General features: G+C 52.1%; 8 protein-coding genes across 8 annotated transcripts; 4 read left to right on the top strand and 4 right to left on the bottom strand.

Annotated features, from left to right (window-relative positions):
• Positions 1-611: 611 nt before the first annotated feature.
• BDW47DRAFT_5874 (uncharacterized protein) lies at positions 612-1,154 on the bottom strand. Its single transcript, XM_024819371.1, has one exon. It carries the CDS (start codon positions 956-958, stop codon positions 647-649), a length of 312 nt encoding a protein of 103 aa, XP_024674114.1. The 5' UTR covers positions 959-1,154; the 3' UTR covers positions 612-646.
• BDW47DRAFT_5873 (DUF3602 domain-containing protein) lies at positions 1,155-1,962 on the bottom strand. Its single transcript, XM_024819370.1, has one exon. It carries the CDS (start codon positions 1,819-1,821, stop codon positions 1,351-1,353), a length of 471 nt encoding a protein of 156 aa, XP_024674113.1. The 5' UTR covers positions 1,822-1,962; the 3' UTR covers positions 1,155-1,350.
• Positions 1,963-3,712: 1,750 nt separating this feature from the next.
• Positions 3,713-4,389, top strand: BDW47DRAFT_102245 (uncharacterized protein). Its single transcript, XM_024811823.1, has one exon. It carries the CDS (start codon positions 4,087-4,089, stop codon positions 4,300-4,302), a length of 216 nt encoding a protein of 71 aa, XP_024674112.1. The 5' UTR covers positions 3,713-4,086; the 3' UTR covers positions 4,303-4,389.
• Positions 4,390-6,043: 1,654 nt separating this feature from the next.
• Positions 6,044-6,560, top strand: BDW47DRAFT_102243 (putative U1 snRNP complex component Yhc1). The gene has a single exon (XM_024811822.1). It carries the CDS (start codon positions 6,107-6,109, stop codon positions 6,335-6,337), a length of 231 nt encoding a protein of 76 aa, XP_024674111.1. The 5' UTR covers positions 6,044-6,106; the 3' UTR covers positions 6,338-6,560.
• Positions 6,561-7,893: 1,333 nt separating this feature from the next.
• On the bottom strand, positions 7,894-10,065 carry BDW47DRAFT_124036 (transient receptor potential ion channel family protein; the record flags this gene model as incomplete). Its single annotated transcript, XM_024816174.1, has 1 exon — positions 7,894-10,065. The coding sequence occupies one exon, from the start codon at positions 10,063-10,065 to the stop codon at positions 7,894-7,896; it is 2,172 nt and encodes a 723-aa protein (XP_024674110.1).
• Positions 10,066-13,280: 3,215 nt separating this feature from the next.
• On the bottom strand, positions 13,281-17,143 carry BDW47DRAFT_5854 (ankyrin repeat domain-containing protein). The gene is made up of 2 exons (XM_024819365.1): positions 15,213-17,143; positions 13,281-15,146 (listed from the first exon to the last, which is right to left on the bottom strand). The coding sequence occupies exons 1-2, from the start codon at positions 16,772-16,774 to the stop codon at positions 13,481-13,483; spliced, it is 3,228 nt and encodes a 1,075-aa protein (XP_024674109.1). The 5' UTR covers positions 16,775-17,143; the 3' UTR covers positions 13,281-13,480.
• A 1,029-nt stretch (positions 17,144-18,172) lies between these two features.
• On the top strand, positions 18,173-19,116 carry BDW47DRAFT_102238 (uncharacterized protein). The gene is made up of 2 exons (XM_024811821.1): positions 18,173-18,761; positions 18,849-19,116. Exons 1-2 carry the CDS (start codon positions 18,343-18,345, stop codon positions 19,054-19,056), a joined length of 627 nt encoding a protein of 208 aa, XP_024674108.1. The 5' UTR covers positions 18,173-18,342; the 3' UTR covers positions 19,057-19,116.
• A 2,582-nt stretch (positions 19,117-21,698) lies between these two features.
• BDW47DRAFT_5834 (uncharacterized protein) lies at positions 21,699-26,945 on the top strand. Its single transcript, XM_024819363.1, has 2 exons — positions 21,699-25,194; positions 25,247-26,945. The coding sequence occupies exons 1-2, from the start codon at positions 22,003-22,005 to the stop codon at positions 26,618-26,620; spliced, it is 4,566 nt and encodes a 1,521-aa protein (XP_024674107.1). The 5' UTR covers positions 21,699-22,002; the 3' UTR covers positions 26,621-26,945.
• The last annotated feature ends 81 nt before the right edge of the window (positions 26,946-27,026 follow it).

Here is a 27,026-nt window from a genome sequence, read left to right as displayed (position 1 = left end):
GTATCGCATATAAATAGAAAGATTTCCCAACCTTCTCCTGGAACAAACACCCAGTAGATCAGAAACACAAATAGAATATCCACCAAACCCTAGACAAACCAAGCATTTCAACCCTGTACCATATTCCATAAATAGTAACCTCCAGGACATAACCTTAACAAAAACCAATACCTCCGATAATCCCCCAACCCCTCCTCCACCCCCGAAAGCAAAAAGAAAACAAACAGGTTATAAAGTCTCCTGCCTCGGGCATATATGCACTAAACAAGCATGTCCACCTGCAAGGAACGGATAAATATGTCCATCACGTGACATCCCAAATAGGCAATGATGAGTTATGTCAATCAAATTGTTCTACAGCCAAGGTTGCAACCTTAAACCGGGATCATGGATAATGTACCTAGTAGGTAAGTAATAGTGGTGTGCTTGCACCTCATTGAGAGGGATTTGCCATTTGAGTTATTTATTGCGAGGGAGGGGGTTTGTGCTCTGTATTTGGTGAGGGATTTATGGTTATGTTTGTGTGGGACGTGGTATATTGGGTATCTTTACTTATACTGACACTTCTACAGGGATAGATGAGAGTAATACGTAGTAGTGGGAAGTGGAGATGGTAGTACTGTTTGAAAATTCGTTCGTTCTTTGTTTATTTTTTTGTGGTCTTTTTCTTTGTTTGTATATAGATGCGATCCAGGTTGAGAGAAGAATAGAGATAGAGATACAGGAATAAGTGTTCCAACAAAGTAAACGGTACAATGCGATACTTGCTGACAGACGAATAGAGTCGAGTCGAGAGAAGAGTTATAAACCCGGAAACACTGACAGAATCAAACAAACAAACAAACAAACAAGAAAACAAGGAGTGAACAACTTGTGATAGTGACAAACTGGCACGGGGTATCATGGTAAACCGACTAGCTAGCCCAGCCATCACATTGCACCATGCATGCATACACATCAAGTGGATGGATGAATGGATGGATGGATGGCGTGTGGGGCTGAGTCGGTCTTTCTGGCAATAATCAATCCAGATGGTGATGCAAGATGATCATAAGACCAGCGAAATGGCGTGATTAAAAGGACTCGTAGAGAGTTGGTGAAGGGGGTGCAAATGAACCCGTGACAAGAAAAGGAAAGAGAAAATTTGAAGTGGAGTGTGAGGGAGAAATAGAAAGATAGAAGAAAGAAAACTTTTGGTGATGTCGTCATTCATGAGGTTCGTGATGCGAAAGGAAACGCCAACGCCACTGGTATGCTGTAGCTGTAGCTGTAGCTGGCAAAAACGCAAAGACAGCTCGAGCGAAGGAAAGTTTCCCAGAGCAAGTAGGCGATAGAAGGAATAGGGATAGATCATGCCATTCCCTTCAACTTCCCCCACCCCTTCTGCAAGCCCTGCAAGGCCTTGTCGCGGGTGGAACCCGAGCTGCTGGAGGTGCTATTGCTGCTGATGGAGAACTTGCGACTGAGGGAGCTGTCGTCGTCGCGAAAGACCATGTTGCCGGCACCTCCGCGGCCGACGTGGTAGACGGGAGCGGCGCGACGGAGGTCGCGCTCGAGCTCCTCGTCGAAGCTGAACATGGCGCGCTCACTGGTGCGGTGGACGTTGCCGGCGCCGCCCCGGCCGGAGGTGAAGCTCCGCGGGGTGCGGGAGTCCAGGCGGGTCAGCGATGCTGGGCCCGATGCGGAGCGCGAGTCGGTGGTCTTGGTGTCTTTTAGGTCGATGACATTGCCGGCGCCGCCGCGGGCTGTGTGGATGGCGGGGTGAGCGCGCGGGACGGACGGGTGCGGTTCAACGACCCGGTAGCTGGGGGTGGATGGCATTGTTGGAGGAATTGTTATTGTTGATGTTGGTTGAGGTGGGTTATAGAGGGGAGTGTGGAGGGAGATGGCGTGGTGAGACACTGGGAGTAGATTGAATACTACGACGTAGTAGCCGGAAAGAATGTGGTGTCCATAAGCTGCAACGTGTAGACATACACGGAACAAGTAGAGATGAAGATTGAAGATGAAGCAACGAAGTGCAAAGCAATAATAAAAAGAAAGAGTCAAAAGCAGAGGCAGAATCTCACTTTTAATTCTTTTCCTTTTCTTTTATTTTTCCTTTTCACGATGCTATGGAGACCGAGCCAAAGCGGAACCAGAGACCGTGGCGGGGAAAGGTTTCCATTATATAGAGCCGGTCAAGGGGAAGCGGTGGTCGTGCAGTGACGATTTGTCCATGACTATTGCACCATGGGGTCTCATTCCCAGGTACGCCCATTTAGGGTCACACGGGGTGGATTTTTTAATATTATTTGTTCTTTTTTAGTTATACTATTTGACGTCTCTCCCTTTTTCTGTTAGTACTATTATTTCATTCGTTTCTTGGCTACTCCACCGCACCAGTTCAACTGGATATCCATCGTGGATCGAGATGGAGACGATGGACCTTTTTTTTTTTTTCTTTCTTTTTTCTTTCTTTTTTTTTATGATCTGACCTTAGTCATTATATTATGCGCGCGGTACGGTGTCATGATTCATGGTTGCTGATTGGCTGGAATGACATTACGGAGAAAAGAAGAGCCAATCAGGGAGACGGACTGGGTCTAAGCAGGGCTAGATGCAGTCATCTGACACAAGGCCCGCCAGTTCACGCCGAGCAAAACGTAATGGAAACCGGGGGCTACAACCAATCAGAAGGAGGCAAGGAGGGCGTGGTGGTTTTGTGGGGGTAATGGAAATTGAGGGCCGGTCACGAGTCGCTGTCCGGACCGGCTGGACAACTTCATTATTCCTTGACTTACTCGATGGGAATTGCGGTCAGCAAGGTCTCAATTCTATATTGTCCCTCACATCATCAGATATTATACTCATCATCTCATCATCTCATCATCTCACTCATTACATCTTATTCTGGCTGTGTGGTTGAGTCTGGTTGAGCCGGGTTGACCGCATATATTGCCAAGAAGGGGCTCAAGTCATCAGGCGAGAAAATTTTTATTTTCTAATAATTTTTTATTTCTTTTATTACTACGTATACCCCCGCAAAATCAATCGGCTGCACAATTACATCATCGCTCTCCTTGGCCTCACCAACCGCCGAAACTAGTAGTATGAGAATCTCGGCGTTCCCCTTGGAGTAGGGAGACCGAGTAAGGATTTTACCCGCGACTCCATCTAGACTCGATCTTCACAGTCTCCTGTATGTATGTCCCTCATCCTGCCATCACGATGGTAGATCGTGATGCCATCGACGTCTACCATAGGGCAAGTCTATCCGCAACAACCTGATACTGGATCTTGTTGAAACACAAGACGATGACCTGGCATGCCTCGTGGACAGGGGGTAGGCAACAGCAAGTATACTTGTACGTTCTTGGCGTCGCCAAAATGGCTAGATCGTGGGGAGGAACTTGGTCAAGTTGGTTCCCTACACAACGATCATCATGGGTCCGGTGTGGGATCCTGAATAAATCACGCACTGCGGCACTTGTGCAACTGGGATAAATGTACACAAGCGGCATGTACCTGGGCGCGGTTTGGCTGGATCATAAATTGGACTTTTCCTGCGTCTGTAGGCTTCAAGAGTAACGGCCGGTCTATAAAATTATACCATTCTCTAATAAATCTCAATTGAATGATAAAACAATAAATCATATAATCGAGAAATTAAATATGGGGAACTGAGAGAATCGAACAAAAAAAGGATAAAATTACTTAATAAGGGGGAATGAAGAGATCCACCGCTAAACCCCATCCAGTCGTCTACCCCAGACTTGTCAGGGCTGGACCCAGTTTAACTTCACCAAGTGGGCTGAATGAGCCATTTCTTCGCCACTCATCGTTCACAATGAAAATGAAAAATTCGAAATGGAACGAAAAAATCTGGAAAATAAAACACAAAACAAAAAACCAAGAATTATACGGTTCCGCCGAATTCTCTCCCCTCGCTGGTTCATACTCATGACATCCGCCCACTCAGCCTGCCATATCCTCAAATCGCCAACCATTCAACTATTCAACCAGTGCCCAAAGTCTTGAAGTCCTGGCTGGAGCACGCCATGATCACTTGATCCCTCTTCGAAGAGGCCGGCAGTCTCACCCCGGATGTGGCTGGAATCAGATCGAACCGCATCGAACCGCGGCTGCGAGCCAGGTACCTCTGGTTCGGTGACAGATGGCGTAGGCGGCAATTCTTTCGGTCCAATTGTGCCTTTGATCCAGCGGGATATGCTCACTGCTCGGCTGGCGTCGGTAAGTTGTCTCGTGGTCACGACCACTGCCACAGTAGACAAGAGAGGGGCCACATCCGAGCCAACCTAATTCTGGGGGAAAGAGATGAAGTCATCCGTGGCGTGTTGTTCGTTCTTACGCACGTGATTACATCCATGACTTGGAGACCGAGACTGCTCTGGGCGTGTCTGTCTGTTGGAATGAGTCGTCTGACGGTTGTCGTGTTTGTTGCCTCTAATCAGCGAGGTGAACTTGACAGGCTTGGCGTGGACTGATCATTCTGTAGATGGATCTTGTAAGCGGTCATTTCAGATAGGTTTGTATATATTACTACCTTGACTTGGTAGGTTGGGCCACTAAAATTATGTATACATGTGAAAAATGAAGCGCTTGGCATTTACTCAAATTAGTTAGATCTCTTCCAATAATAACACTCCTCCAGAGGCTCTCTGGAAGGTCGCTGTATATCCATCTATATGCGTGGAGTAAATCTGACAGCTGCTGGGCACCTCAGAATACAACCCTTTAGACTGCTCCTGTTCAAAGTCACCGTGAAGACTTAAGTCTCGCGACGCTTAGCTCCTGTGACACCCTCAAAACTCCTATCTATGCTTATATATGTACTTATACTTGTAGTAACATCTATGCGGTTGTCCTCGTAATGCAGCAATGCAGTCGTAGTCTCTGTCCGTAAGCCTCAGCCATTTTCCTGATTGAGAAATCTGCCAACCTGAAATACCAGGCTCTTATTACAACCTGAAGTCTCAGGCGCCGATTGCAACCTAAAATCTAAGGCTCTGATTGGACCGCAGCCTGAGGCCCGTTATCTATACTGCCACTCGACACCGCCCGATCGTCGCATCGAACTCCGCTCTTCCTCTCCCGGTCTCGACCCGATTCTTTTTTCCTCTGATATCGGAACGCACTCTTGTACTAGGGCCTTTGAACGAACCGTTCTGGGAAATTGAACTGTCGTACATCGTCAACTCGTCTGTCAACCTACCTCCGATCCTCACCGGATCACGCGCGACGCGCCTCGCCGCGCCACCGATTCATTCCTTCCTGCACGTTCCCCAGCAGGGACGAGCTCAAAGTTCAAGATGCCAAAATATATGTCCCCCCTCTGATCGCACCGTGTGACGAGATTCAAAGCTAACTGTCGATGCACTCTTCTGTAGGTCCCACCGTCACCATCCGCATTGACCGGCTCCGGAGCGATCCACCCAACGCGCTTTCGCCATCCTCCCGTCCCCGTCTCGGTCATCAACGCAAGCTCAAGGACGCCGCGCTAACATCCCCGTGTACAGGTGACTACTGCGATGTGTACCTGACGCATGACTCTATGAGCGTGCGCAAGGCGCACAATTCCGGCCGGAACCATCTGCGCAACGTCGTGGAGTACTATCAGCGTATGCGCCAAGACATCGACATATTCTTGATGGACAGTCACTAACGACGAGCTAGAAATCGGTCAAGAGAAAGCACAATCGGTCATCGACTCGATCACCTCGTCCTACGCCGCCGAAGGCCAGGCCGTCCCGAACCCGGCCATGGCTCCCCCGGGAGCGTATCCCCCGCCGTTCGGTTTCCCCGGTACGCGCTTCTCCCCAATCAACCCATCATTCCAAACTCCCAGCGTATAAAAAACTAACAACCACACAGGTCGACCCGGCCAACTGCCTCCCCCGCCTCCATTCGGAATCCCCCCGCCCGGCGCCCCAGGCGGTCTCCCCGGCATGCCACCTCGTACGTACCCCATCCGATCCCAACCATCTCCAATGAACCAAACTAACGCACCACAGTCCCCGGCGGCCGAGGCATGCCCTTCCCCCCTCCCCCATTCCCTCCCACCTCCGGTGCCCCAGGCGGCTTCCCGCCGCCGCATCTCCCAAACATGCCCCCAGGCCAAGGATTTCCGCCCCCGCCACCAGGCGCCATGCCTCCCAACTTCCAGACGCCGCCCCCAGGCGCCCCAGGTTTTCCCCCGATCCCTCCCCCAGGCCACGGATTCAGCCCCAGCCCGGGGCCCGGCAATTTCCCGCCCCCTGGTTCTGAAGGTTTCCCCCCTCCGCCGGGTGCTGGCGGGTTTTCAGGGCCGCCGCCGGGGATGGGTGATCACCGGTGATATCTTCACGGTTGGTCGGTTCTTATGATTCGGGTTTCCTTTTTAAGTATGGATGTGTGTCCGCTAGACTTGCATTGGTGCAGTTTCTTTCTTTCTTTTTTTTTTCTAACTTTCTCATGTTGTGTAATGTTATGTTTTCTCAATAGCGTGGTCGTGTAATCGATATCTATGGATTGACATATTTTGACAAAAGTCTCATGTGATACTGCGTGTTGGATGGTGGGGAAATCTGTAGGCGAGGTATAGGCAGTACTCTACTAGCTCCATATACATCCTGATCGACAGTTAGACAATAGATCAAGGAGCTAACTCATCGTAACACTGCTTACCTACTTACCTAAACATGTATGTATGTAGATAAACAGTCAGTCAGATAGACAGACAGACAGGCCCAAACTGGCGTTCTTATAGTAACAACGAACAGCACTATCGATACTAACAAACATAGTACTGGTATGTATAAGAATAGATGCGTACGTATCCGGATCCCCTCCATCCACCATTCCAAATTCCACCACCATCATCATCATCATCGTCTATCTATACATCTATACATCTATACATCTATCCATCTCTCTCTCTCTCTCTCTCTCTCTCTCTCTCTCTCTCTCTCTCTCTCTCTCTCTCTCTCTCTCTCTATCTATCTATCTATCTATCTATCAGCTAGACGCCCACCTACATAGATATATAGACGAATGAGTAGGCAGTAAGAAGGGTATCAGTAGTCACATGTATATATATACCCACGTACCTATCTACCAAGTCAAGCACATAGACGCTAACTGCTATCTGACAATAATAACAACAGCGAATCGCGACACTTTCTGTATACAGTTGTAATGTGGACGTGATATGGATACATACATGGATAAGGACGGATATGACCTGTACAAGGGAAGGGTGAGATGAAAATCTCTTTTCAGGATTCATGTCTTGGGTGGTCATGACAGTAGTAGTATAGTGCTTACTCCATCTATCCTCATACGTGCTTACTATGCTAGTCCACTATGGACAGATCCATCTAATGACGTCGTAGCCTCCTGATAGAAACAATCCAAAATAACCATTAGATTCCAGTACCATCCATTGATAATGACAGCACAATAATACAAAACATTTGTCTACCTACTCGATCGACGCCGATGGCTGGTGGGCCAAGTAAGTAGGTGAAGAACAAGGCCCGCCCCAAACAAAAATACATGGTACGCAAAACCCCAAGTCCCGGTCTCCGGATCCAATGCTTCGTAACGCCGGTTGCACAGTAATAAATGAATAAAGTAAGTCACGTGTAGGGAAGATAAAAGGATGGAAAGATAAAGAGAAAGAAGGAGATGTAGATGGAAAGTGTGAGAAAGGAGATAGAAGTCCAAAGAGTGCGAGGATGTTTTCAACAGAAAGTGAAAATTTCTGAAAGTAAGATCAAGGAAAGCACGAAATCGATAAATAAAGTTGTGGAGAGATTCAAGATAAAACTGCCAGTACGTATATAGATCAATCAAGTACGAGCGCCCGATCCACGCAAAGCCATAACGTCATTGCTAGCTGGGCGGGACCCCCTAGTGGTCGTACCCAGCCCCGCGCTGCCACGGACTCGCCGTGTTTTGAGTGCGGTAGCCGCCATTGAGCGGCGACGGGGATCGTGCGTTATACGGCAGAGTACCCGTCCCCGCACCCTCGCTCGGGAAGAGCGGTAGGGACGGGTCGATTGGGGACGTGGGCTGTCGGGGCACCTGCTGCGGTTCGAGGTTCTGGCGGTTGACGGTGGCGCCGTTGCCGCTGGAGAAGGACCCACGGTCATCGTCAAAGGGGCTGGACTGGTACGCGGTGGAGGACTTCACATCCCCCCGAGCGGTGGCCCCCAGCGCGTCCAGCTCCGTGGTGAGCTGGCTCTGCGACTTGATGAAGGAGCCGCGGTCGTCGCGCATCGGCTGGTACCGGGTGTCGGGGTTCTTCGACACGATCGCGTAGATGGACGCGATGAGCACGAGGATGAGGAGGAGCAGCGCGAAGACGGCGTTGTAGACGAAGAAGACCACGCCCATGACACCCGTGACGATGCCCGGCTGGTTGAAGACGTCGGCGAAGAAGAGCATGAAGATGGAGTTGAGGAAGTTCACGGCGGCGATGGCGATGTTCCAGATGTTGGTCTTCTTGTCCATCCAGGGGCGCAGGACGCTGACGGTGATCAGCATGGCGGCCTCGAGGATGACAAAAGCCACGGTCTGCACCACCGGCGCCGGCTGGGCTAGGCCGATGAACATGCTTTTGATGAAGATGTAGCCCAGGGTGGGGACGACAAAGTAGTAGGCGGTGGCCCGATGCTGCACGTAGAGGAACCCCCACTTGTTGAGGCAGGTAGGATCGGAGTAGAGGATGTAGGCGGGGTTCTTGTGCATGGTGACGGAGCGCTTGGCCAGGTTGATCACCTTGAAGGAGGCCCAGCCGAGGGCGGCCAGCATCGAGATGATCATGATGACGGCCAGGACGACCTCGGCGGCCGAGTCGACCTGGGTGAACTCCCACAGGCAGAGGACGCACATTTGGGGGAAGCCGATGAGCGTCAGGCGGAAGAGGATGCCGCGCGCGACGACCTTCCAGCCCTTGCGGAAGTCCTGGAACTTGTCGCTCTTCATCTTGCCCTTCTTGACGAGCAGTTCGCAGATACCCTTGAAGAGGGCGACGAGGAGCATGACGACGAAGACGAAGAAGACGAAGAAGATCAGACCGGTGAGGAAGATGTTGGACTGTTCGATGCCGGCCCTGAAGCCCACGCGCTCGATGCCGCGGACGACGAGGTTATCGGAGGTGGCGGCGGCCGAGTGCGCGCCGGCTCGCTTGAACAGGTGGTCCGACGCCCTCCGGAGCAGGCCTGCCGGGGCGTCGATCGATCGCTTGCGGCGCTTGAGGACTTCCACGGAGGTGGTCGACAGCTCCGACAGGACGGTGGTGGGGGTACCGCCGGTAGCGCGCTGGTACCAGGTGCAGATGGTCTCGAGGAAACCCACGTGGATGATGCCCATACTCCACTGGAAATTCTGGGTCCACGAGGCGACGATGGGCGGCATGTGGACGGCGGTCATGCCGAAGAGGGCCTGGGACTGCATGAAGCTGAAGAGGGAGAGGGCGTTGGCGGCGACGTGGGCGGCGGTGTTGGAATGGCCGAGGCCGGAGGTGATGGCGGAGGCGGCCAGGCCAAATCCGGAGATGATGGCGGTGGACCATCCGACACCCTTCTGGTAGACGGTCTTGCCGTTGGACAGGTTCGCCTCGACGCAGGTGATACTGCGACCGGTATCGGTGGAGTTGATGTAGATCCGGACGGAGGCGTCCAGGTCGGGAACGGTGTATGCGATGCCGGGGATCTTCTGGACGACATCCTCGGGGACCTTGATATTGGCGCGGGGCACGTCGATGGGGCCGGTGTTCATGGGGCACAGACCGGGCAGGTTCATCTCACAGGGGTCCAATTTCTGGCGGAGGGCTTCGTAGCCATAGGCATCGAGGATGAGTTCGGCGGTAACCTTGCCGGAGATGGCGGCGACGCCATCGAAGGCGAAGGAGAGGGTTCGGTTGTTGGGGGTGAAGGTGACACTAAAATAGGTGGCAGTGAAATTGCTGCTGTCCTGACAGAGGTTCAAGGAGTTTGATTCGATGAGTTTGGTCGCGGCCACCAACGGGGTGGTGAGGAAGGCGACGAGAAACCCGAAGAGAAGTGATATTAATCGCATGGTGGGCTAGAGAGGACGCCGATCGTCAGAAGGTGAGGATGTCGATCGTAGGACGGTGAGGATGCCGATCGGGGGACGGTGAGAATGTCGATCAGCGGGCGATCACAAGATCGGGGAAGAGATGTTGCAGGCACTTCCAGCGCACCCGCTTGGGACCGGCCGGATGCGGAAATGGGGAACCACGCGTTTGGGGTTTTACGGATTGCGAAGTGATGGAGAAGGGTTGTGAGATGGATCAAAGAATGTGACTGTCGGTGGTGAAGGGACAAGATGATCGAAGACTGATGTAGTAATGATCCTTGACGGCGTCATCAACCGGAGGATCAGAGGATTGACGGGGATGTAAGGACCAGGGTGAAAGACAGAGAATGAAGCGAATGAAAGGAGAGACGTGGTCGGACAGAGCAGTAGGCAAAATAAGAATAGATTAAAAGGCAGGTCGAATAGAAACGACGAAGAAGCGAAGGGTTGAACGAGTGTGAGGGTGGATGATCGAGAAGAAGAGGAGAGAGAAAAGAGAGAGAAGGGAGGAAGAAGGGGATGAAGATGAGAAGATGAAAGATGGAGAGAGAGAAAGGAAGAGAAAGAAAGGAAGAAAGAAAGAAGAAAGAAGGAAGAAGTGAAACGAGGGACTGGATGGGTGCCTGAGTCTCTCCAAGGGGGAGAGATTAATTTAGAGTCAGGATGGAGTAGATAGAGATCCTGATAGAGGATACGGAGTAGATAATGGACAGAATCAAGATTGAAGATATCAACCAGGTAAAGAAGTCTCTATCTTCTCATCAGGGACTGTCTTGTTCTTGAACCGAGTCCAGAATTGAGAGTCTCGAGAATCGAGAGTTGTCCAGAATCAAAAAGAGTCTCGAATTGAGAGGATCGATTAAATTGGAGCCTGCAGTGCCTGAGGATGATCCGCTGGTTGGAGAGGAGACCGCTGGAATGTTTTTCTTCTGTTCTGATTGGTTGATACGGCTGACTCAACAAGATCGCACCAATCACCGCATTCCCAGATCCGCTCATTACCGGTACTGTATGGATACCCAGATACCTGGTATTTACAGAGATGCTCAGGAAGGAGGCAACATAACAGACTGGAGGATGGGGAGTAGACTGATAGACAACTCATACTCCAGAAAGAAATCCTGGAGAGTGCAGGAACAGGAAGAATGACGGTGAAAGACTACGACTGTGTTTGCAAGTCTTCAATAAGCTGTGTTTCAATATCTACACCCCACATCACTCCAAAACCACTACTATCCAGGTAGGCAGATAAGTAAAATACCAGGTGGTATTGGAAATATATGATCAAATCATACATATACATACATGCTTGGCTCAAACCATCAAAGAACGAGTCAAGAAGAGCCAAAGATGCACGCGCGTCGCCCAGGCGCCGCAGCGGCCTCAGGTCCTGGACCCGAATGCGGGTAGCCGATGCTGATTCGTTCCCACCCGAGTGGCCAAGCCGAATTTGCACCCTCCTCCTCTCAGGCTGTCTTTGGAAGGAGAGACAAAAAAGACAGAAATGGAGTGGACTCAGTGGAGTTGGAGGATGGCCATTTCCAAGACTCTTGTCCATTTGTTCAGCAGGTGATTCGCCGGTTGGATGTGACCTGGAAGTCGGTTCAACTGACAGAGGGTAAAATCCAACCACTCGAATCCTAGCGCCAGTCCGGCGGCTGCCAATGTCTTGGGTGTCTTGGTATGGCTGGGTTTATTTGGCTGCCTGGGTGGAACGCTTGGTTTTTACCTACCACGTCTTGGAGCCATAGTCTTGGAGGAGGCAGTGCTGGTCTTAGTATTCTACCTGACTCCGTACGACTTTCAATGGGATGGAGTCAAGGAGTACAGTCAACATTTTCTCCATCAAGCTCAGGCACCAATACCTTCTCAATGGTATGGTATCATACAAGAGAATACCGCCGGTAATACCTAACCGGAGCCATCCGAACCAAGCCAGCACAGCCCCGATCATTCATACCTAGTCGCAAAAGGATCAATTAACCACCTCCTTCATCTAATTATCCTTGTATAGTGCAATCCTTGGGCTATCACGTTTTTTGACCTTAATTTCCCTTCAACAATCGGTCCTTCTTCATAGTATCTTCCATACCCTTCGGCTTCCAACAGAGAACACGGACGGGTACGATCTTACGATAGAACGCACCGACACTGATCAACAAGCACTAACTCGGGAGGCACAGATCCAACGAACACCGTCGCCTATCATGACGTCTCCTTGCCCCAGTGATCTTCATCTCCTTAACACCAGTTGGATTGACAGAAGGAATACCGAAGGAACACCCAATCTCATCTTTCCACTTTAACTTTCCTACCGCTCTGCTGGCGATCTTCTTAGCCCACACAATTCCCAGTTCCCTCTCCACCCGAACACGGCCATTTAGTGGAGAGTGGAGACAGCAGAAAATGCATCAATCAAACCCCTCCCCTGATTCATTCTAGCAACAGCCCATGGAATGGAATCTCACAGGGTCAGACCTGTGAACCACGGTCCCCCCGTCTTCTGGCAGAATTTGATGGTCCTATTTTTAGGCCTGGTGGCCTGTGCGTTATGTAAGGTGTTATATAAGCTGTCACCCTGCTAGAGACTCGAAAAGTGGGTCCGTGTTATACTAATTGACATGTATGGGGTTGAATTTATGTACAATTCAGTGCTAAACTCTACCCATTTTATACGCTCACCTGGTAAAAATATTCAGCCACCTGGTAACTCTGTAGAGCTAGGTAATTTGAAAGATATTCAACTGCTGATCTTGTACTCCGTAGTCACCATCTATAAAAAACGCCTTGTAAAGACTCCCAGGTCTTATATTCTGTAGAACGACTTATGGTCCAACCACAGGCAGATATCTATCAGAGAGATATCGTCCGCTACGCCAGTGCAATCTAAGTGTCCTGATATTCCTATAGAGCAGTTCGTAATCCTTGCAAATTTGCTTTCCTACCTTTCATTTCCTTCTGACCGACCAACGCTAAAAGAGCCTTGCTTTTGTTTCAATGACTTCAATACTCAAGCAATCCAAATACCCTCCCCTTGTCTTTGACTTGACTCGAAGCGAGACAATGTCTATGGTCTACTACCCCAATTCTTTTATTGGACCGCGGGCGGATGCCCGTGGGATCTGCCGGGACGCTCATAGATACTGCCGCAGGGCTGCTACTACTGGTTCTACTTCGATGCGTCTCTCGAAAGAGGTTCATGCAGCTGGTGTGATGCGGCACCCACAAAGTTATGGGCTTGGTCAAATTCCCACGTCAAGGTTCGTTGAAAGAATGGGATTGATTGTCTGTAGCCAAGCAAAGGAAAGAAAATTATAACATGATTTAACCCCAGTGTCTGCCAGGAATCTTTCCATGGTCCGCGTGTAAGCAGTCTCGACTTCAACAAAGACGGTCAATACCCTTTGGCTGCCGCTTGGAGTATCTCCACTATCTCAAGATAGCCTTCTCTGGATGCTGCTTCAAGAGCTGTTCGTCTATATCGAGCAGCAGGCGCATTGACCTCAGCCCCTGCAGCTAGTAACCTCTCCACTAGCTCAAGATGACCACTGCTGGCTGCTGCTTGAAGGGCTGTTTGTTCATTACCCTCAGTAGTAGGTGTGTTGACATCAGCTCCGGCAGCTATCAATCTCTTCGCTATCTCAAGATGGCCATCTCTTACTGCAAGTTGGAGACTTGTCTGTCTATCATAGATAGCAGTATATGCATTAACATCGGCTCCTGCATCGAGCAATCTCTCCACTATCTCAAGATGGCCTCCTCTGGCTGCTTGTTGAAGAGCTGTTAGTGTGGCATATCCAGAAGCAGGTACATTCGCATCAGCTCCTGCAGCTAGTAATTTCTCTACTATTTTAAGATGTCCTCCTCTGGCTGCTTGTTGAAGAGCTCTTGGTGTGGTATATCCAGAAGCAGGTACATTAGCATCAGCTCCTGCAGCTAGTAATCTCTCAACCAGCCCAAGGCAGCCTCCTTCGGCCGCAAAGAACAACGCATAGCCCAAGTCTTGGCTGGAAGTGTCGACTTGTTGAATTATCAGCTCTGTGAAGTGGTAGTGATTGTGGATGGCAGCCTCGCGGAGGATTCCACGCTTCACGGTTTCTGTGAAAACGTGAGACTGGCACCTTGAATGGTATCGAAGCAAGGTGTAATGCCAATGCGATATCAACCACTGCACTGCATTCGGCATATCACTTGTCCTGCCGTTGTTGTGCTGCTCTGACTCCCATGGTCTGGACGCAGAAATATCATTGCATTCTACACACCGGCAGAATAATCTCCACATTGTGCTGTCCGCATCAGGGTTCAGATCCATCGTATGATCAACCCAGTAAGTCCAGGCGTAATTGAAAAAGTGGAACTCTCGTCTCTGGATTTCCGATTCTAGACGTGAAGATTCCAGATCGCCAAGTATATCCTGGGCCTTTCTTTCTAGCTCTTGTGCGTTGAGATGCTGCAGCTGGCGACTATGAGGAAGTAGTTTCAGCGCAATTGAACTGGCCGATCTGCTCGAATGACAAATCGGGATGGTACCAAGATAAAGGGGGTTAATCGGAATATTGGAGCCCTCCCTGGTCTTCGCTAGCTGACGCTTAAAGTCAGTGAAATCGAGGTAGGTCATGCAAAGAAACCCAAAATGCTGATCAATCTTTGCTAGGTCAGATTTCCCAGATTGTAGACTGTTGATGCTAGAAAGGTGTTGTTTCACGCTATGATGGACATAATGCAGCGTGCTGTCCTCTTCATCGATGAAAACTAACCCGCAGCAATCACTGACAACTCTGGTCATATCATTGGGCATCTTTCCGCGATCCAGTGACTTTTGCCCAGGGGAGAGGCTCAAGACTTCTTGATATTCCATAACTGACAATGGCCGCTTCACCACATTGCAGAATTCGAGTATTTTCATTGCTTCCTTTGCCGCCGGCATGTCCCGGAGGCGACGAATTTTTCGATCAAATATTTCAGACAAACCACGTGGTAGATGCTCCAATGCGGTTAAAATGTCACTGTCGCTTCCCTGTGCGCAGAGCTCTTCGACAAAAAGACGGGTCCAGAGGAACCTATGTCAGTCAGCCTGCTAATAAAAAACAAAGATGATATCCAGGGACAATACTGATGACGCTTACATTCCATGGGATCCGTCTCGTAGTGCTTTGGATATTTCTATGATGAGCTTCGGATCCTGCAGTTTCAACTGCCCTTCTTCCAGGCAGCGACCAAGAATTGTGTCGATATATTGATCCATGTCCACCTTGATTTTTCTCTCAGTCACTGACAACTTATATCTGGGCTTTGCCACTCTGAACAACTGTTTTTCGAGCTCGGGACGGCCAGCGCAGATGATTTTAAAGTCCGTAGAGCGCTTGTTGCAAAGTCGAGTCACGCTCCGCGCCACCTCATTCACCTGGCTATTATCACACTCATCGAGTCCATCGAGAACTATGTAATAGCACAAATCAACTTTGAGATGAGCCAATGTGAAATCAACAATTTCAGCTGTGTTGAGTCCACGGCTATCTTTGTGTAGGTCTAGTAGGCTATTATCTTCAGCATGGTTAATCTCCTGCTCCAATAGTTGACGGGCAAGACTTCCAATAATACTCCTCGATGACAGAGATACTGAATCATCCCCGCGACAGAAGTAATAAGTTATAATGTCATTAGTCTTGCGTGAGGCGTTCAGTTGGGTAACCACATTAGACATAAGCACCGTCTTACCCACACCCATTGTGCCTGAACACCAGAAGGTTGCGGCCCCGGGGTTATCTTTCCACTGTTGAAAGAGTGGTTCATGCAGCAGCCACTCGGCTGTGGAGGGAACGCGTTGTTTGGTAGCCTGCTTCCAAGGCTTGGCGTAGTCGATGGTAGAAAGATTGGTTTTAATGTCCAATTTCAACTTCGCTGCTTCCCTTTTCATCATGTCAATTCTCCACTGGTGCGCCTCAGCATGCTCCTTTCCGTATCTCTTAAGCCATTTCCGTCGGAACGTTGCATTGACATGGCTTTCGTGCTCTAGTAGCTTTCTTGCTTCTTTGTCAGCCTGCTGTGAGGCAAGTGATATTTGCACTTGTATTTCCTTTGTGGCTTGGTCCAGATTATCTTGAAAAGATTTGAACTCGGAGTCAAAAGGAAGGAAGATGGACGATAACGTTTGCGTTATAGCACTTCGCCGTGAGACATCGATGATCTTGATACACATCTGGATAATGACTGCGTAATAATCACATAGCGCACGTTGGAGCGCGACGCAGCCGGGATAGAGTTGGCCAAACTGTTGATATGTTGGACACGACCTGCCAATCACCATAACCATGCTCGTGATCTTGTCAAAGTAAGACGCAATATTACCCGCTATCAATATCGTTGTCTTCACGCCTCCCCAGATCAGGGCGGCGATTGCAGGATTAGAGCTGACAAACGTATCCACGACGCGACTAAATTGTTGTAGCGCATCCAGAAAGGTATACAACCGTGGCGCGACACACCTCCTTGTCGTGCTGCTATTGTTGGCATCAATTTCTCCAACGAATGCAATGACACTAGAGATGTCTGGTTTTGTAGAGCCAGCCTGGAACTGTTGTTTTTGCTCTCCGGTCAGAATATCGCCAAAGTCCGTCAACGCTTGCTTGAGAGACATCGTGGGATCTGCTGCCCGTATATCTGGAGGAGACGAGACTACAAGAGCCATGATGGACTCCGTATATGATCCGGTCTTGAAATCTTGAATCAACTATCTGTTGAGGGAATATTTAGCAGAGAATGCAAAGGCTGAGGTAAATGAGGCTACGCAGGTCTTTAGTTGAGGGGTCTCGGCGGTAGACCAAGACAGCCGGATCACGGATTCACTCCAATAGGAGCATCCAATTCGGAGTAGATCCTTGATCAGCCTTGTGGCGGTGCAGATGGCCGATCATCTCTTCCTCGTCGGACTTCCATGACTGTGATAAAGATGAGAGGTTCATATGGTTGGATTGCCAGGATAATTGAAATCTTCGTGGTAAGATATAATACTGATATCACCTGTGGTGTACTCCACAAGGGGATGTGATGTGTTGAAGATAGGTGAAGTTCATGAGGAGTTTCAGCAGGAACTGTCAGATGCCCAGGAGAGAGACGCCTATGGGTCACGTGCAGACAGTCACCATGAGCAGGGCAAACCCCAGTATTCTTATAATAACAGACAGAACCAGCAGCTTCATCTGAGAGTGATCTTGTCACTTTCCTCTCTTACTCCCGTTATCACTTGTCAATTGACACCATCTCTCGAGAGACAACAAGTTATTATAACACCACGTCCAACCCTTTCATAATCAATCATCTTTTTAAGCTCCTTGTGTGCTGAACTACGGTAGAATGATTGGACTATGCCTCAATAGGCAAATCTCTTTGGCTACAAAATGATTGTCCTATTTAGTCGATTCTCTTTGTTGCAACAGAAGGATTTGACCGAGTAGGAAAAGCAGGGGGCTCCAGGTCCGGGGTCTCTCATCTAATCAGTCACCCCCTATCTGTAAATTGTAATATCTGAGCGATGATGCCATGCAGAGAACTATCGAGACGGCCGGCTGTCCATCCGTACTTTTGCCTAATTTCCCGCCTGTCAGGCTGTGTGGCTGCGTGGGCTCAAGGCGTACCTAGGCCAGCGGACCTGTCATCTCGAACGAACGTCTAGGGCTATTCCCTTAAGGTGGTAGATAAATCAGGACGCCCCTGATATCCCGGCGACCTGAGACCAAAGGATCAAAGTTATTTAGGACACCAGTTGAAAATGTCGTACTTTGGCGATATGTCGACGTATTTTGGGCCGGAACCACGGAAAGTGGGTCACTGGAATCTGATCCCTGATGCTATGGCTACGAATACTTACACTGGTCGCCTAATCTTTGATATTGGACAAGCATTAGACGGATGGACGGTTGGAACCACAACCCACTACTGCCTCGAGGTCTCTTTCATGATTTTTCTCTATCCCGACACCAAATCCAAGCGGTGGATAGGGCACGGGCGGATGTGCGGTTTACACGAGGTACATCAGGGCTCTTTCCTTCTTTTTTTTTTTTTTTTTCTCAGAGGTAATTGGAAAAGAGTTTCACTGTCCTGTCTTTGAATAAGAGTATAAATCTTGTCTCTGCCCCGACGAAATTGCCTGTTCTTTTCCCCTCGAACTCTTTGATATCAAGTCATCCGCCGTGCTTCACTTCTCAGCTCGTCTCAAACTGATCTTCGTTTGTACCGTATCCACGCGATTAACTCGTGATGGCATGGCAATTTGGTCAACAGCCCATCTGGGAAGGGTATCATGGTATGGATAACATGCACCACCCTTTGGCTACTCCAGGTGCGGATTGGCGCCCTACCGCAGAAGTCAATGAACCAACGTCTATTCCATCTCCTGATTATGGTACACCCTTCCCCACCTACCTCATACCTATCCCAAGCGACGGTGGCTTAGCCTTCCATGAGCCATATCCCCGGGACAGGGCGATGAGGCAGACCACGTCTCTTCGCCTTCTCCACCAACCTGCCGCAATTTCCAATCCACGGTCCGCACGCAGCTCTTCCGCCAGCGGATTGGCTCAACCATCATCAAACGGACGACGCCTCGCAGTTGGCGAGACTAGCCGCCAGAGACGGAGCTCGCAGACTCCGTCTCAGAGAAACAATCGCACCGCCAAGTATGTTCCAGGTTATCTCGCCCCTCCTTTTCTCTTTCTGGAAAGAAGCAAAGATAATAGCTGACCAGCATATGTATATTTTTCTAGTCCCCGCAGAACGACTCCCCTGCAATGCAAGTGGGAAGACTGTCACTATCTCGGCAGGTTCCAACGCGTCTCTGAGCTCATCCGCCATATTCGCAACCTGCACATCACTCCGCTCGCTTATCCTTGTCCTGTGCCGGATTGTGACAAGACCTGTAACCGGGAAGATAATCTTCTGCAGCATATGCGTACCCGCCATAATCTTCGTTGAGTGGTGTTGTTTGTCTTTCTCTCTGTCTATGTGTGTGTGTGTGTGTGTGTGTGTGTGTGTCTGCTGCTGCTCGGGTATCTGTCTCCACATTCGTATATCCGTGTCTGTGTTGTAGATGATAGACACGGTTTTATTATTTGTTTTCTAGCTATTTCAAGATATTGAGTTCATCGAGGAGAGGACGCGGGAGATTGCAACATAATTTAGTAAAGGTGGCAGCCAACATGGTCAATCCCTGACAGAAAAGTAGCGTCTAACAGCAATCCATCCTTGTAATTATAATTTCCAATTGCCCCGTACGTTCGCATAGCACCGTCCAAGTCTATAAATATTCCGAGGTCACGCTAGAACGGGTGTCCTATGGAGGTAGAACATCCGGATCTTCACACAAGCGGCTTCCCGTATTGTTTGTATCTGAGAATGAAGTTTCTTTCATGTCCTTATCTACGGATTCACTGATTAATAAATGTAACCCCACAGCTCTAGGGCTTTTAGGAATTAGTAGAATATCCCGCGTCAAAAGTATAATCTCTTTGTTTAATACTGTTCTTATCTTCTGACAGGTACACTATAAAAGGTGGTAAAGAGGATGTCGCAGTATAAGTTGTTATATAGACAGGTGGTCAATGTCTACCCAGGTAGACATTGACCACCCAGTACCCACAGAGCGCGGAAGTGTCTAAATATCTTTTGTAGCCGAGTGGTATCTTGTTTCACGAAGGAAAGTAAAGTTCCTGTACGTGGGGTGATTTGCAGGAATGTCTGCATGCATAGATTAGGGCTTTTACGATGCTCACCTGCTCGGCTTTATTGTGTCCATACAAAGGCTATATATTCTCTCTGCATGCCTGCACGGACCCCTCGGTCAAGTATCACGTAAATAACCAAGCTCTGGTCTTGAAGCTGAGGTGAGATGGCTAAAGGTTTGGTACCTGACTGTGTAGCCGTACGAGTCTGACCAAGGAATTATACTATTGTTCTGTAGAGCAATTACATAGAGCTCTATAGCGATTATGTAGAGTGACAAGAGCTTAGTAACAGGATATATCTTCTACCTAAATATCAAATCCTGGACTAGATTGGCTGTCGGTGCGATTCTTATCCAGACCATTTCTGGGAAAATCCTCAAAAAGTAAGACAGTACGGAGTACAACCCATCATATATACGCCATTTAGAACAAGATACAGTCCACGATGACCCAATAGTCCGGTCATACCAACTCAGACAGAGCGGGATGTGTGTCGCGTCAGCGGCGACGCCAGTTGGCTGTGGGTGGTGGCACGAGGCAGCTGCAGGAGTTGTGCGGAGTCAGAATTCTCTTCTTGTTACGGGAGGAATATAACCTTGGATCGTTCAGGGGATTTTAGTATTTATAAGTTCAGGTATAAATTGACCGAGTATAAAATCTTCACGTGGAGATCGGAAGTCAGATAGTTCGTCGTGTTGGATTGTTATTCGGGTGGCTGGGGTGGAGGGGTGGAGGGAGTGGAGCCGGTGTTGGTGGCTGGTCAGTTTGATTTATGTATTTATTTTTCCCTCGTGTTCCCCTTCTTTTCCTTCTTTTTCTTATAAGAAGAATTGAAAATAATTTCTCTTCTTTTCTTTTATTTTTTTTCTCTTTTCTTAAATCAAGGGAAAAGAAAGAAGAAGGATAGAAGAAAATCAGACAGCCAGTCGGAGAGAAGAAGGAGGATGATGAGTTGGCAGAGAGATCACCGCCAATAAGACGATCGAGCACGGTGACCACGTCGGTGGATCCATCGGTGGACCAAATCTCCTCATCGTGGTTCTCTTCTCCGGCCTGATGGTGCTGAGGTGGTTTCATGATCTATATAATCGCTGCATCCGCCTGTTTCAACCGCGGTGCGGTGGCATAGGGCCGCACCGACACGAGTTGGGTAGACTGGTTGATCTGGAGACATCAGACAGATCGAAGTCTCCATCTAGGTAGTAAGGTAGTAGTATCGATCGATCTGTCTGTGCTCATGTTGGAACCTTCAATACCAATGATCCTCATAGTGCCTTACATGATGGTTTGGGTAGGAATCAAAGATGAAACTGGATCATTGTAGACGATTATATTATTCTAGATTTATAGAGGGTTATTTAATTATTTATATAATATTTGCCAGGAAGATCCCTCAATCCCTCCTCCTTCTTCCCTCTTCCTACTAGTGACTCTGATTCCCAACCAGCCTCGCCCTTTTTCTTATTTCTACCTCGACGGTCGGTTCCCGATCGGTTCACTTTTCTTCTGGCTTGGATCTTTCTTCTCCTCTTCTCTCCTGATTCTTCCTCTCTCGGTCTCAATTAACGGCCGGTCCTATCTGTTTTGACCTGTCCTGACCTCTCCTCACCTATCCTGGTCACCCTGAGGATCTCACACAATCACATCACACATCACACCTCACACACACACACTCTCTCTCTCTCTCTCCGTCTCTCTGTTCTCTGTTCTCTCCTTCTTCTCTCTCTCTCTTCTTCTTTTATTCGAATCCTCGACTTCTCCCTATTCGACTGATTCGACTGTTTCGACCAATTTGACTCTCTTCATCCATCGGTACGCTCTTTCTCTCGAAATATCAGATCTGCCACATTCCTCCCCACTCCCCACTACCCACATTCCTCATCTCACCACCATCATTCCATCAATCTTATCATCGATCATTCCTCGATCATTCATCGAACAATCCTCTCCTTTGACCCTTCCATCCTTCCCTTCAACCTCCTGCTCGTCGGTCATTTGTAGTGACTCGAGTTCCTACCAGCGACCGTCTCCATCCTTCCTTAACCTCACCCTTGAAGAAGAAACAAAATAAGAAAGAACGAGAGGAAAAGGAGACAGAACGAAAAAAAAAAAAAAAGAAAGAAAGCAAGAAAGAAAGAGGAAAAAGGAATCAAAAAATATAGTCACCAGAATATGATCCGTTGCCAATAACCTCACCATGGGCGTCGATTCCCGCCGACCGATCTTACCCGCCCCCACTGAATCCATCGTCGCCAGCACCACCGCCACGGACTTGGCCACTGACCTCTCTCGCCGCACAGACAAGACCACTTACTCCATCCCAGACGACGGTAGTCCCGTCACCATCCCCACCCCCGCCCGACGCCGTTCCTCCCGCGGGAACCACGACGCCAAACTGTCCTCCGCCGCCCAGCAGCACTCCCAGACCTCCCTGCTCATCGAGTACTTCGAGGGCGGGAAGGGCTCGGGCTCGCTCGTCTCCCGTCCCAGTGTCCGCGTCCGCGTCACCCCCTCCTCCGGTCGCAAGGCCAAGGATCACCACGAGCACAACATCCAAATCTCCGAGGCCGGCTCCGGCACCCGCCAGCCCACCTACACTCGCCGCATCTCCTTCTCCTCCCCGTCTCGGCACAAGGCGCCCCCTGCCGTCGTCGATGACCAGAGTGTCACCTCTTCCGCCTCCGCAACTGATGACCCCTCGTCTCGCGCCCATCCGAACCCCCCCGTCGAGATCGAGCTCATGGATCGTGACCCCGGCAGCGAGCTCTCCACCCGCTCCCGCTACGTCCACCTCCCCTCCGACATCTCGTCCATGCCCGCCGACAGCATGATTGATTCCTCTTCCGCCGTCCGGCGAAAACGGAGCACCAGTATGGACCGCGACCAGGAGCCCGACGCCGGCGAGTACCTCAAGACCCCCTCTCGCCGGAGAAGCCGAAGTCTGAGCCACGAGCGCATCGCTCATCGCGTGGCCGAGAAACTCAGCAGTGAGCCGCGCGAGGCCACCCCCCGGGGCAAGACCCACCGCCACCACCGGACCCGGACCGCCCGGCGCGACCCGGCCGATCGCCATGGTTCCGATCGGACGGCCCACCACCACCACCATCACCACCACCAGTCGGCCGACGACGAGATGAGTCCCGTGTCCAGTCTGCTCAGCACCTCGGGCGTCTCGTCCCACCGGAAATCCGGAGACCAGTACTCCTTCCGGTCGGGCACCTCCAAATCCTCCATCAACAACCCCAAGCTCCTCGAAACCGTCGAGGACGCCATCCGCCGCCTGATCCTGCCCGAGCTCAAGGAGCTCAAGAAGGACCAGCGCGTCGCCTCCAACTCCTCCAAGTTTGACCGCGACATGAGCGCCTCTTATTCGTCCACAGGGGGCGGTACGGAGCTCGGTCGCCGCCTCTCCAAGCACGCCAGTGCCCCGGACGTCCGGAAGCCCACCGTCGTCCTCCATGGCGACGACGGCCCGGAGGAAGGTATCGTCCTCGCCGGGGATTCTGGCTCCTCGTCCCAGCGGGATCGCCGGGCCAGTCGGGACAGCGACACGACGGTGGACGGGAACCCCGTCAAGTGGGGCCTGCGCCCGGATCTAACGGAGCAGGACAAGCTGCGGCGCCAGCGGAGCAAGGGCCTACGAGACGCCGAAAAAGCCGGCCGCGTGGGCAGTGCTCTGACCGCCGCCGCCCTCCGCCACCACGACTCGCGCTCCAGCCTCGACCGGGAGGAGGAGGAGGAAGAAGAAGGGGGGGGCACCCGACGCATGAGCGGCTCACGAATGAGCGGCTCGCGCAATCGGACCGGCAGCGGCAACGAGACCGAGCTGCTTTTCCGAAAGCACAATGTCGCCCCCATGCCGCTGCGCAGCGCCATCGAGTCTGACCTGACGCGCGACTCCCTCCTCTCAGAGCGGACGGCCGAGCCCGCGGGACGGCACGAACTAGGGCTTCACCACAGCAACCTATCCAGCCACAATCTGTCGATCCACAGCGTTTCGGACCAAGACCTGCACGACCACCACGGCGCCCCTTCCCCCGTGGGCGAGGCGGCGGCAGGGGCCATCGCTGCCGCCGCCGCTGCCAACCTACTCGAGGGGGGCGACGCCGACCGCGACGCCCGCCGCCGCACCCTCAGCCCCATCCAGAGCGTGGCCAGTGACCGCAGCGCCTCCCTCCGACGGGGTCCGATCGGCCAGGCCGTCGAGCCGCGTCTCTCCATTGACTCGCTCTCCTCGGCCCCAAGCACCAACCTCGCCCGGTCCACGCGCCAGGCCAACTCCAGCGTCGCCAGCCAGGCCGAGCTGCGGAAAAACTACACGGACCGCGGCCCGGAGCTGGGGTACGAGGAGTCCTCGGGCCTCTCGCCGCGTGAGCACCCGTGGCCGACGTTTGCAGGCGGGGACGACGTCGATCCTCGGTACTCCCAGGCGGAGACCGTGAGCACCGATGGGAAGCGGTGGACCGCCGACTACACCGACGACAGTGAGGTTAACTACCTAGAGAAGGCCCACCAGGCGCGCCCGGTGGCGCCGGGGTCCGGCACAAGCCCACAGTTTGTCCAGCCTATTGCGGTCGAGTCTGCGGTGGCGTCGCTCCTTGACCCCTCGATCCTCGACCCCTCGCTCGTGGATACCAAATCGAACCCGTCGGGCGTCAGCCGCTCCCAGGGACACCCACCCCCGTCCCCAGAGCGGGTCGATCCGGCCGCGGGGTCCCGTCAGGGGAGTCCCCTGAAGCAGCAGCAGGACGCGGCAAGTCCGGACGCCACCTCGTTCCCCAGGCGCATGGGCGCCAGCTCCCCGCCGCAGAGTGTCACGCAGTCCCTCGAAGACCCCCACGGCTACGCCGATGACCTCCACACCCGCAGCCCCAGCCCCGAAGAAGATACGCGGAGCCCGGACCTGGAGTCGGAGATCAACACCAACCCGTCCATCATCCAGGGCCCCGCGGCTCCCCATGAGAATCATTGGTACGGCCCAACGGACCCTACGGGCCATCAGTCGCCCCTCGACCAGACGAGAGCCGCCGGCCTCGACTACAACCAGGACAATTATTCTCCGACCGGCTACAGTCCGAACGGGTTCTATGACCATTACCCCCGGGACCAGCTGTTTGGCACCCCCCTGGGGGCGAAGGATGAGGGATACGTATCGGCCGCCAACCCGCGGTCCCCGGGAGCCGATAGCCCGGAGCCCCTCAACAAAGGGTTCGACATGGACAGCGGCGCCATGGGTCTCTTCGACGCGGGACCTGACTCGTTCGCACCTGGTCACCACCGACAGCTGAGCGGCTACTCCCACGGTGCCGGGTCGCCTCTGTATGACAGCGCGACCGGCCGGGGGATCGAGCGAATCCAGTCGAAGGATATCGTAGCGCTCATGGATCATGTAAGTCCCTCCATCTATGCAGTATTGAATCCCCGTGGCTAACTCGAGGCAGCTCACCGTCCGCGATGCGCAGCGGAACGCTCGCGACACGGAGATTCTCATGACCCTGGTCCAGAGCGCCACCGAGATGCGAAATTCGTTCGAGGGCATGAAGAAGTTCATTGCGCAACAAGATGGACTAGTTATGGAGGCGAATGAAAAGCAGCATGAGCGCACGTATCGGGCGGTCGGTGGGCCGCGCCCATTGCCGGTCAGCACCCGGCCACGGACCGCCACGGAGCCGGAGGACCTGCGTTCGAAGCGCATGAACGTCTTCAAGCGCGCCATGAAGGGGCTGCATCTCAAATCCGGCAACGACCTGGGCAAGATCGAAGAGATGCTGGAGCATCTTCTCGACGAGGTGGAGGCCCTGCGGTATGGAGACGACCACATGGCGCGGAGCCAGCGGACAGGCAGCGTAGACCCGGAGGGCTACGAGCCGGAAGGGCACGCGGGGACGACCTCGTCAGAGAATCACTCCGGCTACCTCTCCATGTTCTCGCGGCCGGCGGATGGTCGGGGCCCCGGCCCGGCCGACCAGCGCGTCAGCACAGTGCCAGAGGCGGACGAGCCGGTGGACGGCGATGCGCGGGGTGAGTTCCTGAGCCCCAACCTACCGGGCGGCGGGACCGGCACGCAGCCGGAGCGGCCCGGGTCGGAGCCCACAGCGGCGACGACCCCGCCGCGGGGGCCGGTGGCCTCGGGGGCGCTGAGCACGGAGCACACCCCCAAGTCGACAGAGAAGGCGCGCAAGCACAAGTCCAGCAGCTCGTCGTTCTTCCCCAAGATCTCGCGATGGTCCAAGACGACGGCGTCGTCCATGGGCGACAACATCCGCAATAGCATCCAACCGGCGCGGAAGGAGCGGGGCGGCTCGTTCGAGGCGTCGCCGTCAGGGTCAGACCTGGGACGGGGGTCGTACGACGCCGCGGGGGATGACCGAATGCGGACGAGCTACAGCCTAGACGAGAACCGACCACCCTCGCCGCTTGTCCCGTCGCAGATATCAGAGGCACCGAAGTACCGGGCTCACCGCGACAGCCTAGACATGCAGCACCCGCAGCCGCGGCAGGGGCCCACAGGGCGATATCAGACACAGCTGGAGACGCAAGCACAGGTATACGATGCGCCAGCCGAGCAATGGGGCTCAATAGGCAGCGCGAACCAGCGCTACAGCGGCGGTAGCCGACTATCGCCCATCTCAGACGTGTACTCAGAGGGGGCGAGCTCGCGGGCAGGGCCGCCGCGTCCACCCAAGGTCAAAGACGAGGGTCCCTTGATCCCAGAGCGGCCACCCAAGGTGTCAGAGGGGAGCGACGAGCGGTCGTATGTGGAACGGGTGCAGGTATTTCTTTTTCTACACGGGTGGCGGAAGAAGAGGGGCTAACGGGGAGCAGAGTTCACGGTCGTCGCCACGCAGCACGCCTAATCGTAAGCCGACGGGACCGCGGCCGTTGACGGGGAGTCAGTCGAGTCCGCGGAAGAGGAGTCAATACAGGGGGAGTCCGGACCAGATTGATGACGAGTATGGCTATTAGTCGCACTTGAATTATGGACTGGAGGAGATATGAACATGAATTATGAGATAATGGCAGCGCTGGATTGGATGTATTCCTTTTGATTTTGATTTTGTTTTTGTATGAGAGTGATTCCCGATGTGCATATACTTCAAGTCACCTACTTGTGCTTAATATGGATAAACCTAAACCTACTCGGTGTTTATAGTTTTTACGCAACGTTGTCACGAGACCATGATACATATCACCAAATGACTTTTGAGTCACTCTGACCTC

Source organism: Aspergillus candidus (genome assembly GCF_002847045.1).
Source record: "Aspergillus candidus strain CBS 102.13 unplaced genomic scaffold BDW47scaffold_10, whole genome shotgun sequence".
NCBI lineage: Eukaryota > Fungi > Ascomycota > Eurotiomycetes > Eurotiales > Aspergillaceae > Aspergillus > Aspergillus candidus.
Note: the sequence above shows the minus strand (reverse complement) of the source record. Positions and strands in the feature narration are given on the sequence as shown.

Bases quoted from the DNA above. Each gene is read 5' to 3' on its own strand.
- BDW47DRAFT_5874 (XM_024819371.1), bottom strand. From the start codon at position 958: ATGTGTATGCATGCATGGTGCAATGTGATGGCTGGGCTAGCTAGTCGG.
- BDW47DRAFT_5873 (XM_024819370.1), bottom strand. From the start codon at position 1,821: ATGCCATCCACCCCCAGCTACCGGGTCGTTGAACCGCACCCGTCCGTC.
- BDW47DRAFT_102245 (XM_024811823.1), top strand. From the start codon at position 4,087: ATGTGGCTGGAATCAGATCGAACCGCATCGAACCGCGGCTGCGAGCCA.
- BDW47DRAFT_102243 (XM_024811822.1), top strand. From the start codon at position 6,107: ATGCCCCCAGGCCAAGGATTTCCGCCCCCGCCACCAGGCGCCATGCCT.
- BDW47DRAFT_5854 (XM_024819365.1), bottom strand. From the start codon at position 16,774: ATGGCTCTTGTAGTCTCGTCTCCTCCAGATATACGGGCAGCAGATCCC. The intron at 15,147-15,212 runs GTAAGCGTCATC...TGACTGACATAG, and splicing joins CGAGACGGATCCCATGGAAT to GTTCCTCTGGACCCGTCTTT.
- BDW47DRAFT_102238 (XM_024811821.1), top strand. From the start codon at position 18,343: ATGGCATGGCAATTTGGTCAACAGCCCATCTGGGAAGGGTATCATGGT. The intron at 18,762-18,848 runs GTATGTTCCAGG...ATATTTTTCTAG, and splicing joins AGAAACAATCGCACCGCCAA to TCCCCGCAGAACGACTCCCC.
- BDW47DRAFT_5834 (XM_024819363.1), top strand. From the start codon at position 22,003: ATGGGCGTCGATTCCCGCCGACCGATCTTACCCGCCCCCACTGAATCC. The intron at 25,195-25,246 runs GTAAGTCCCTCC...AACTCGAGGCAG, and splicing joins TCGTAGCGCTCATGGATCAT to CTCACCGTCCGCGATGCGCA.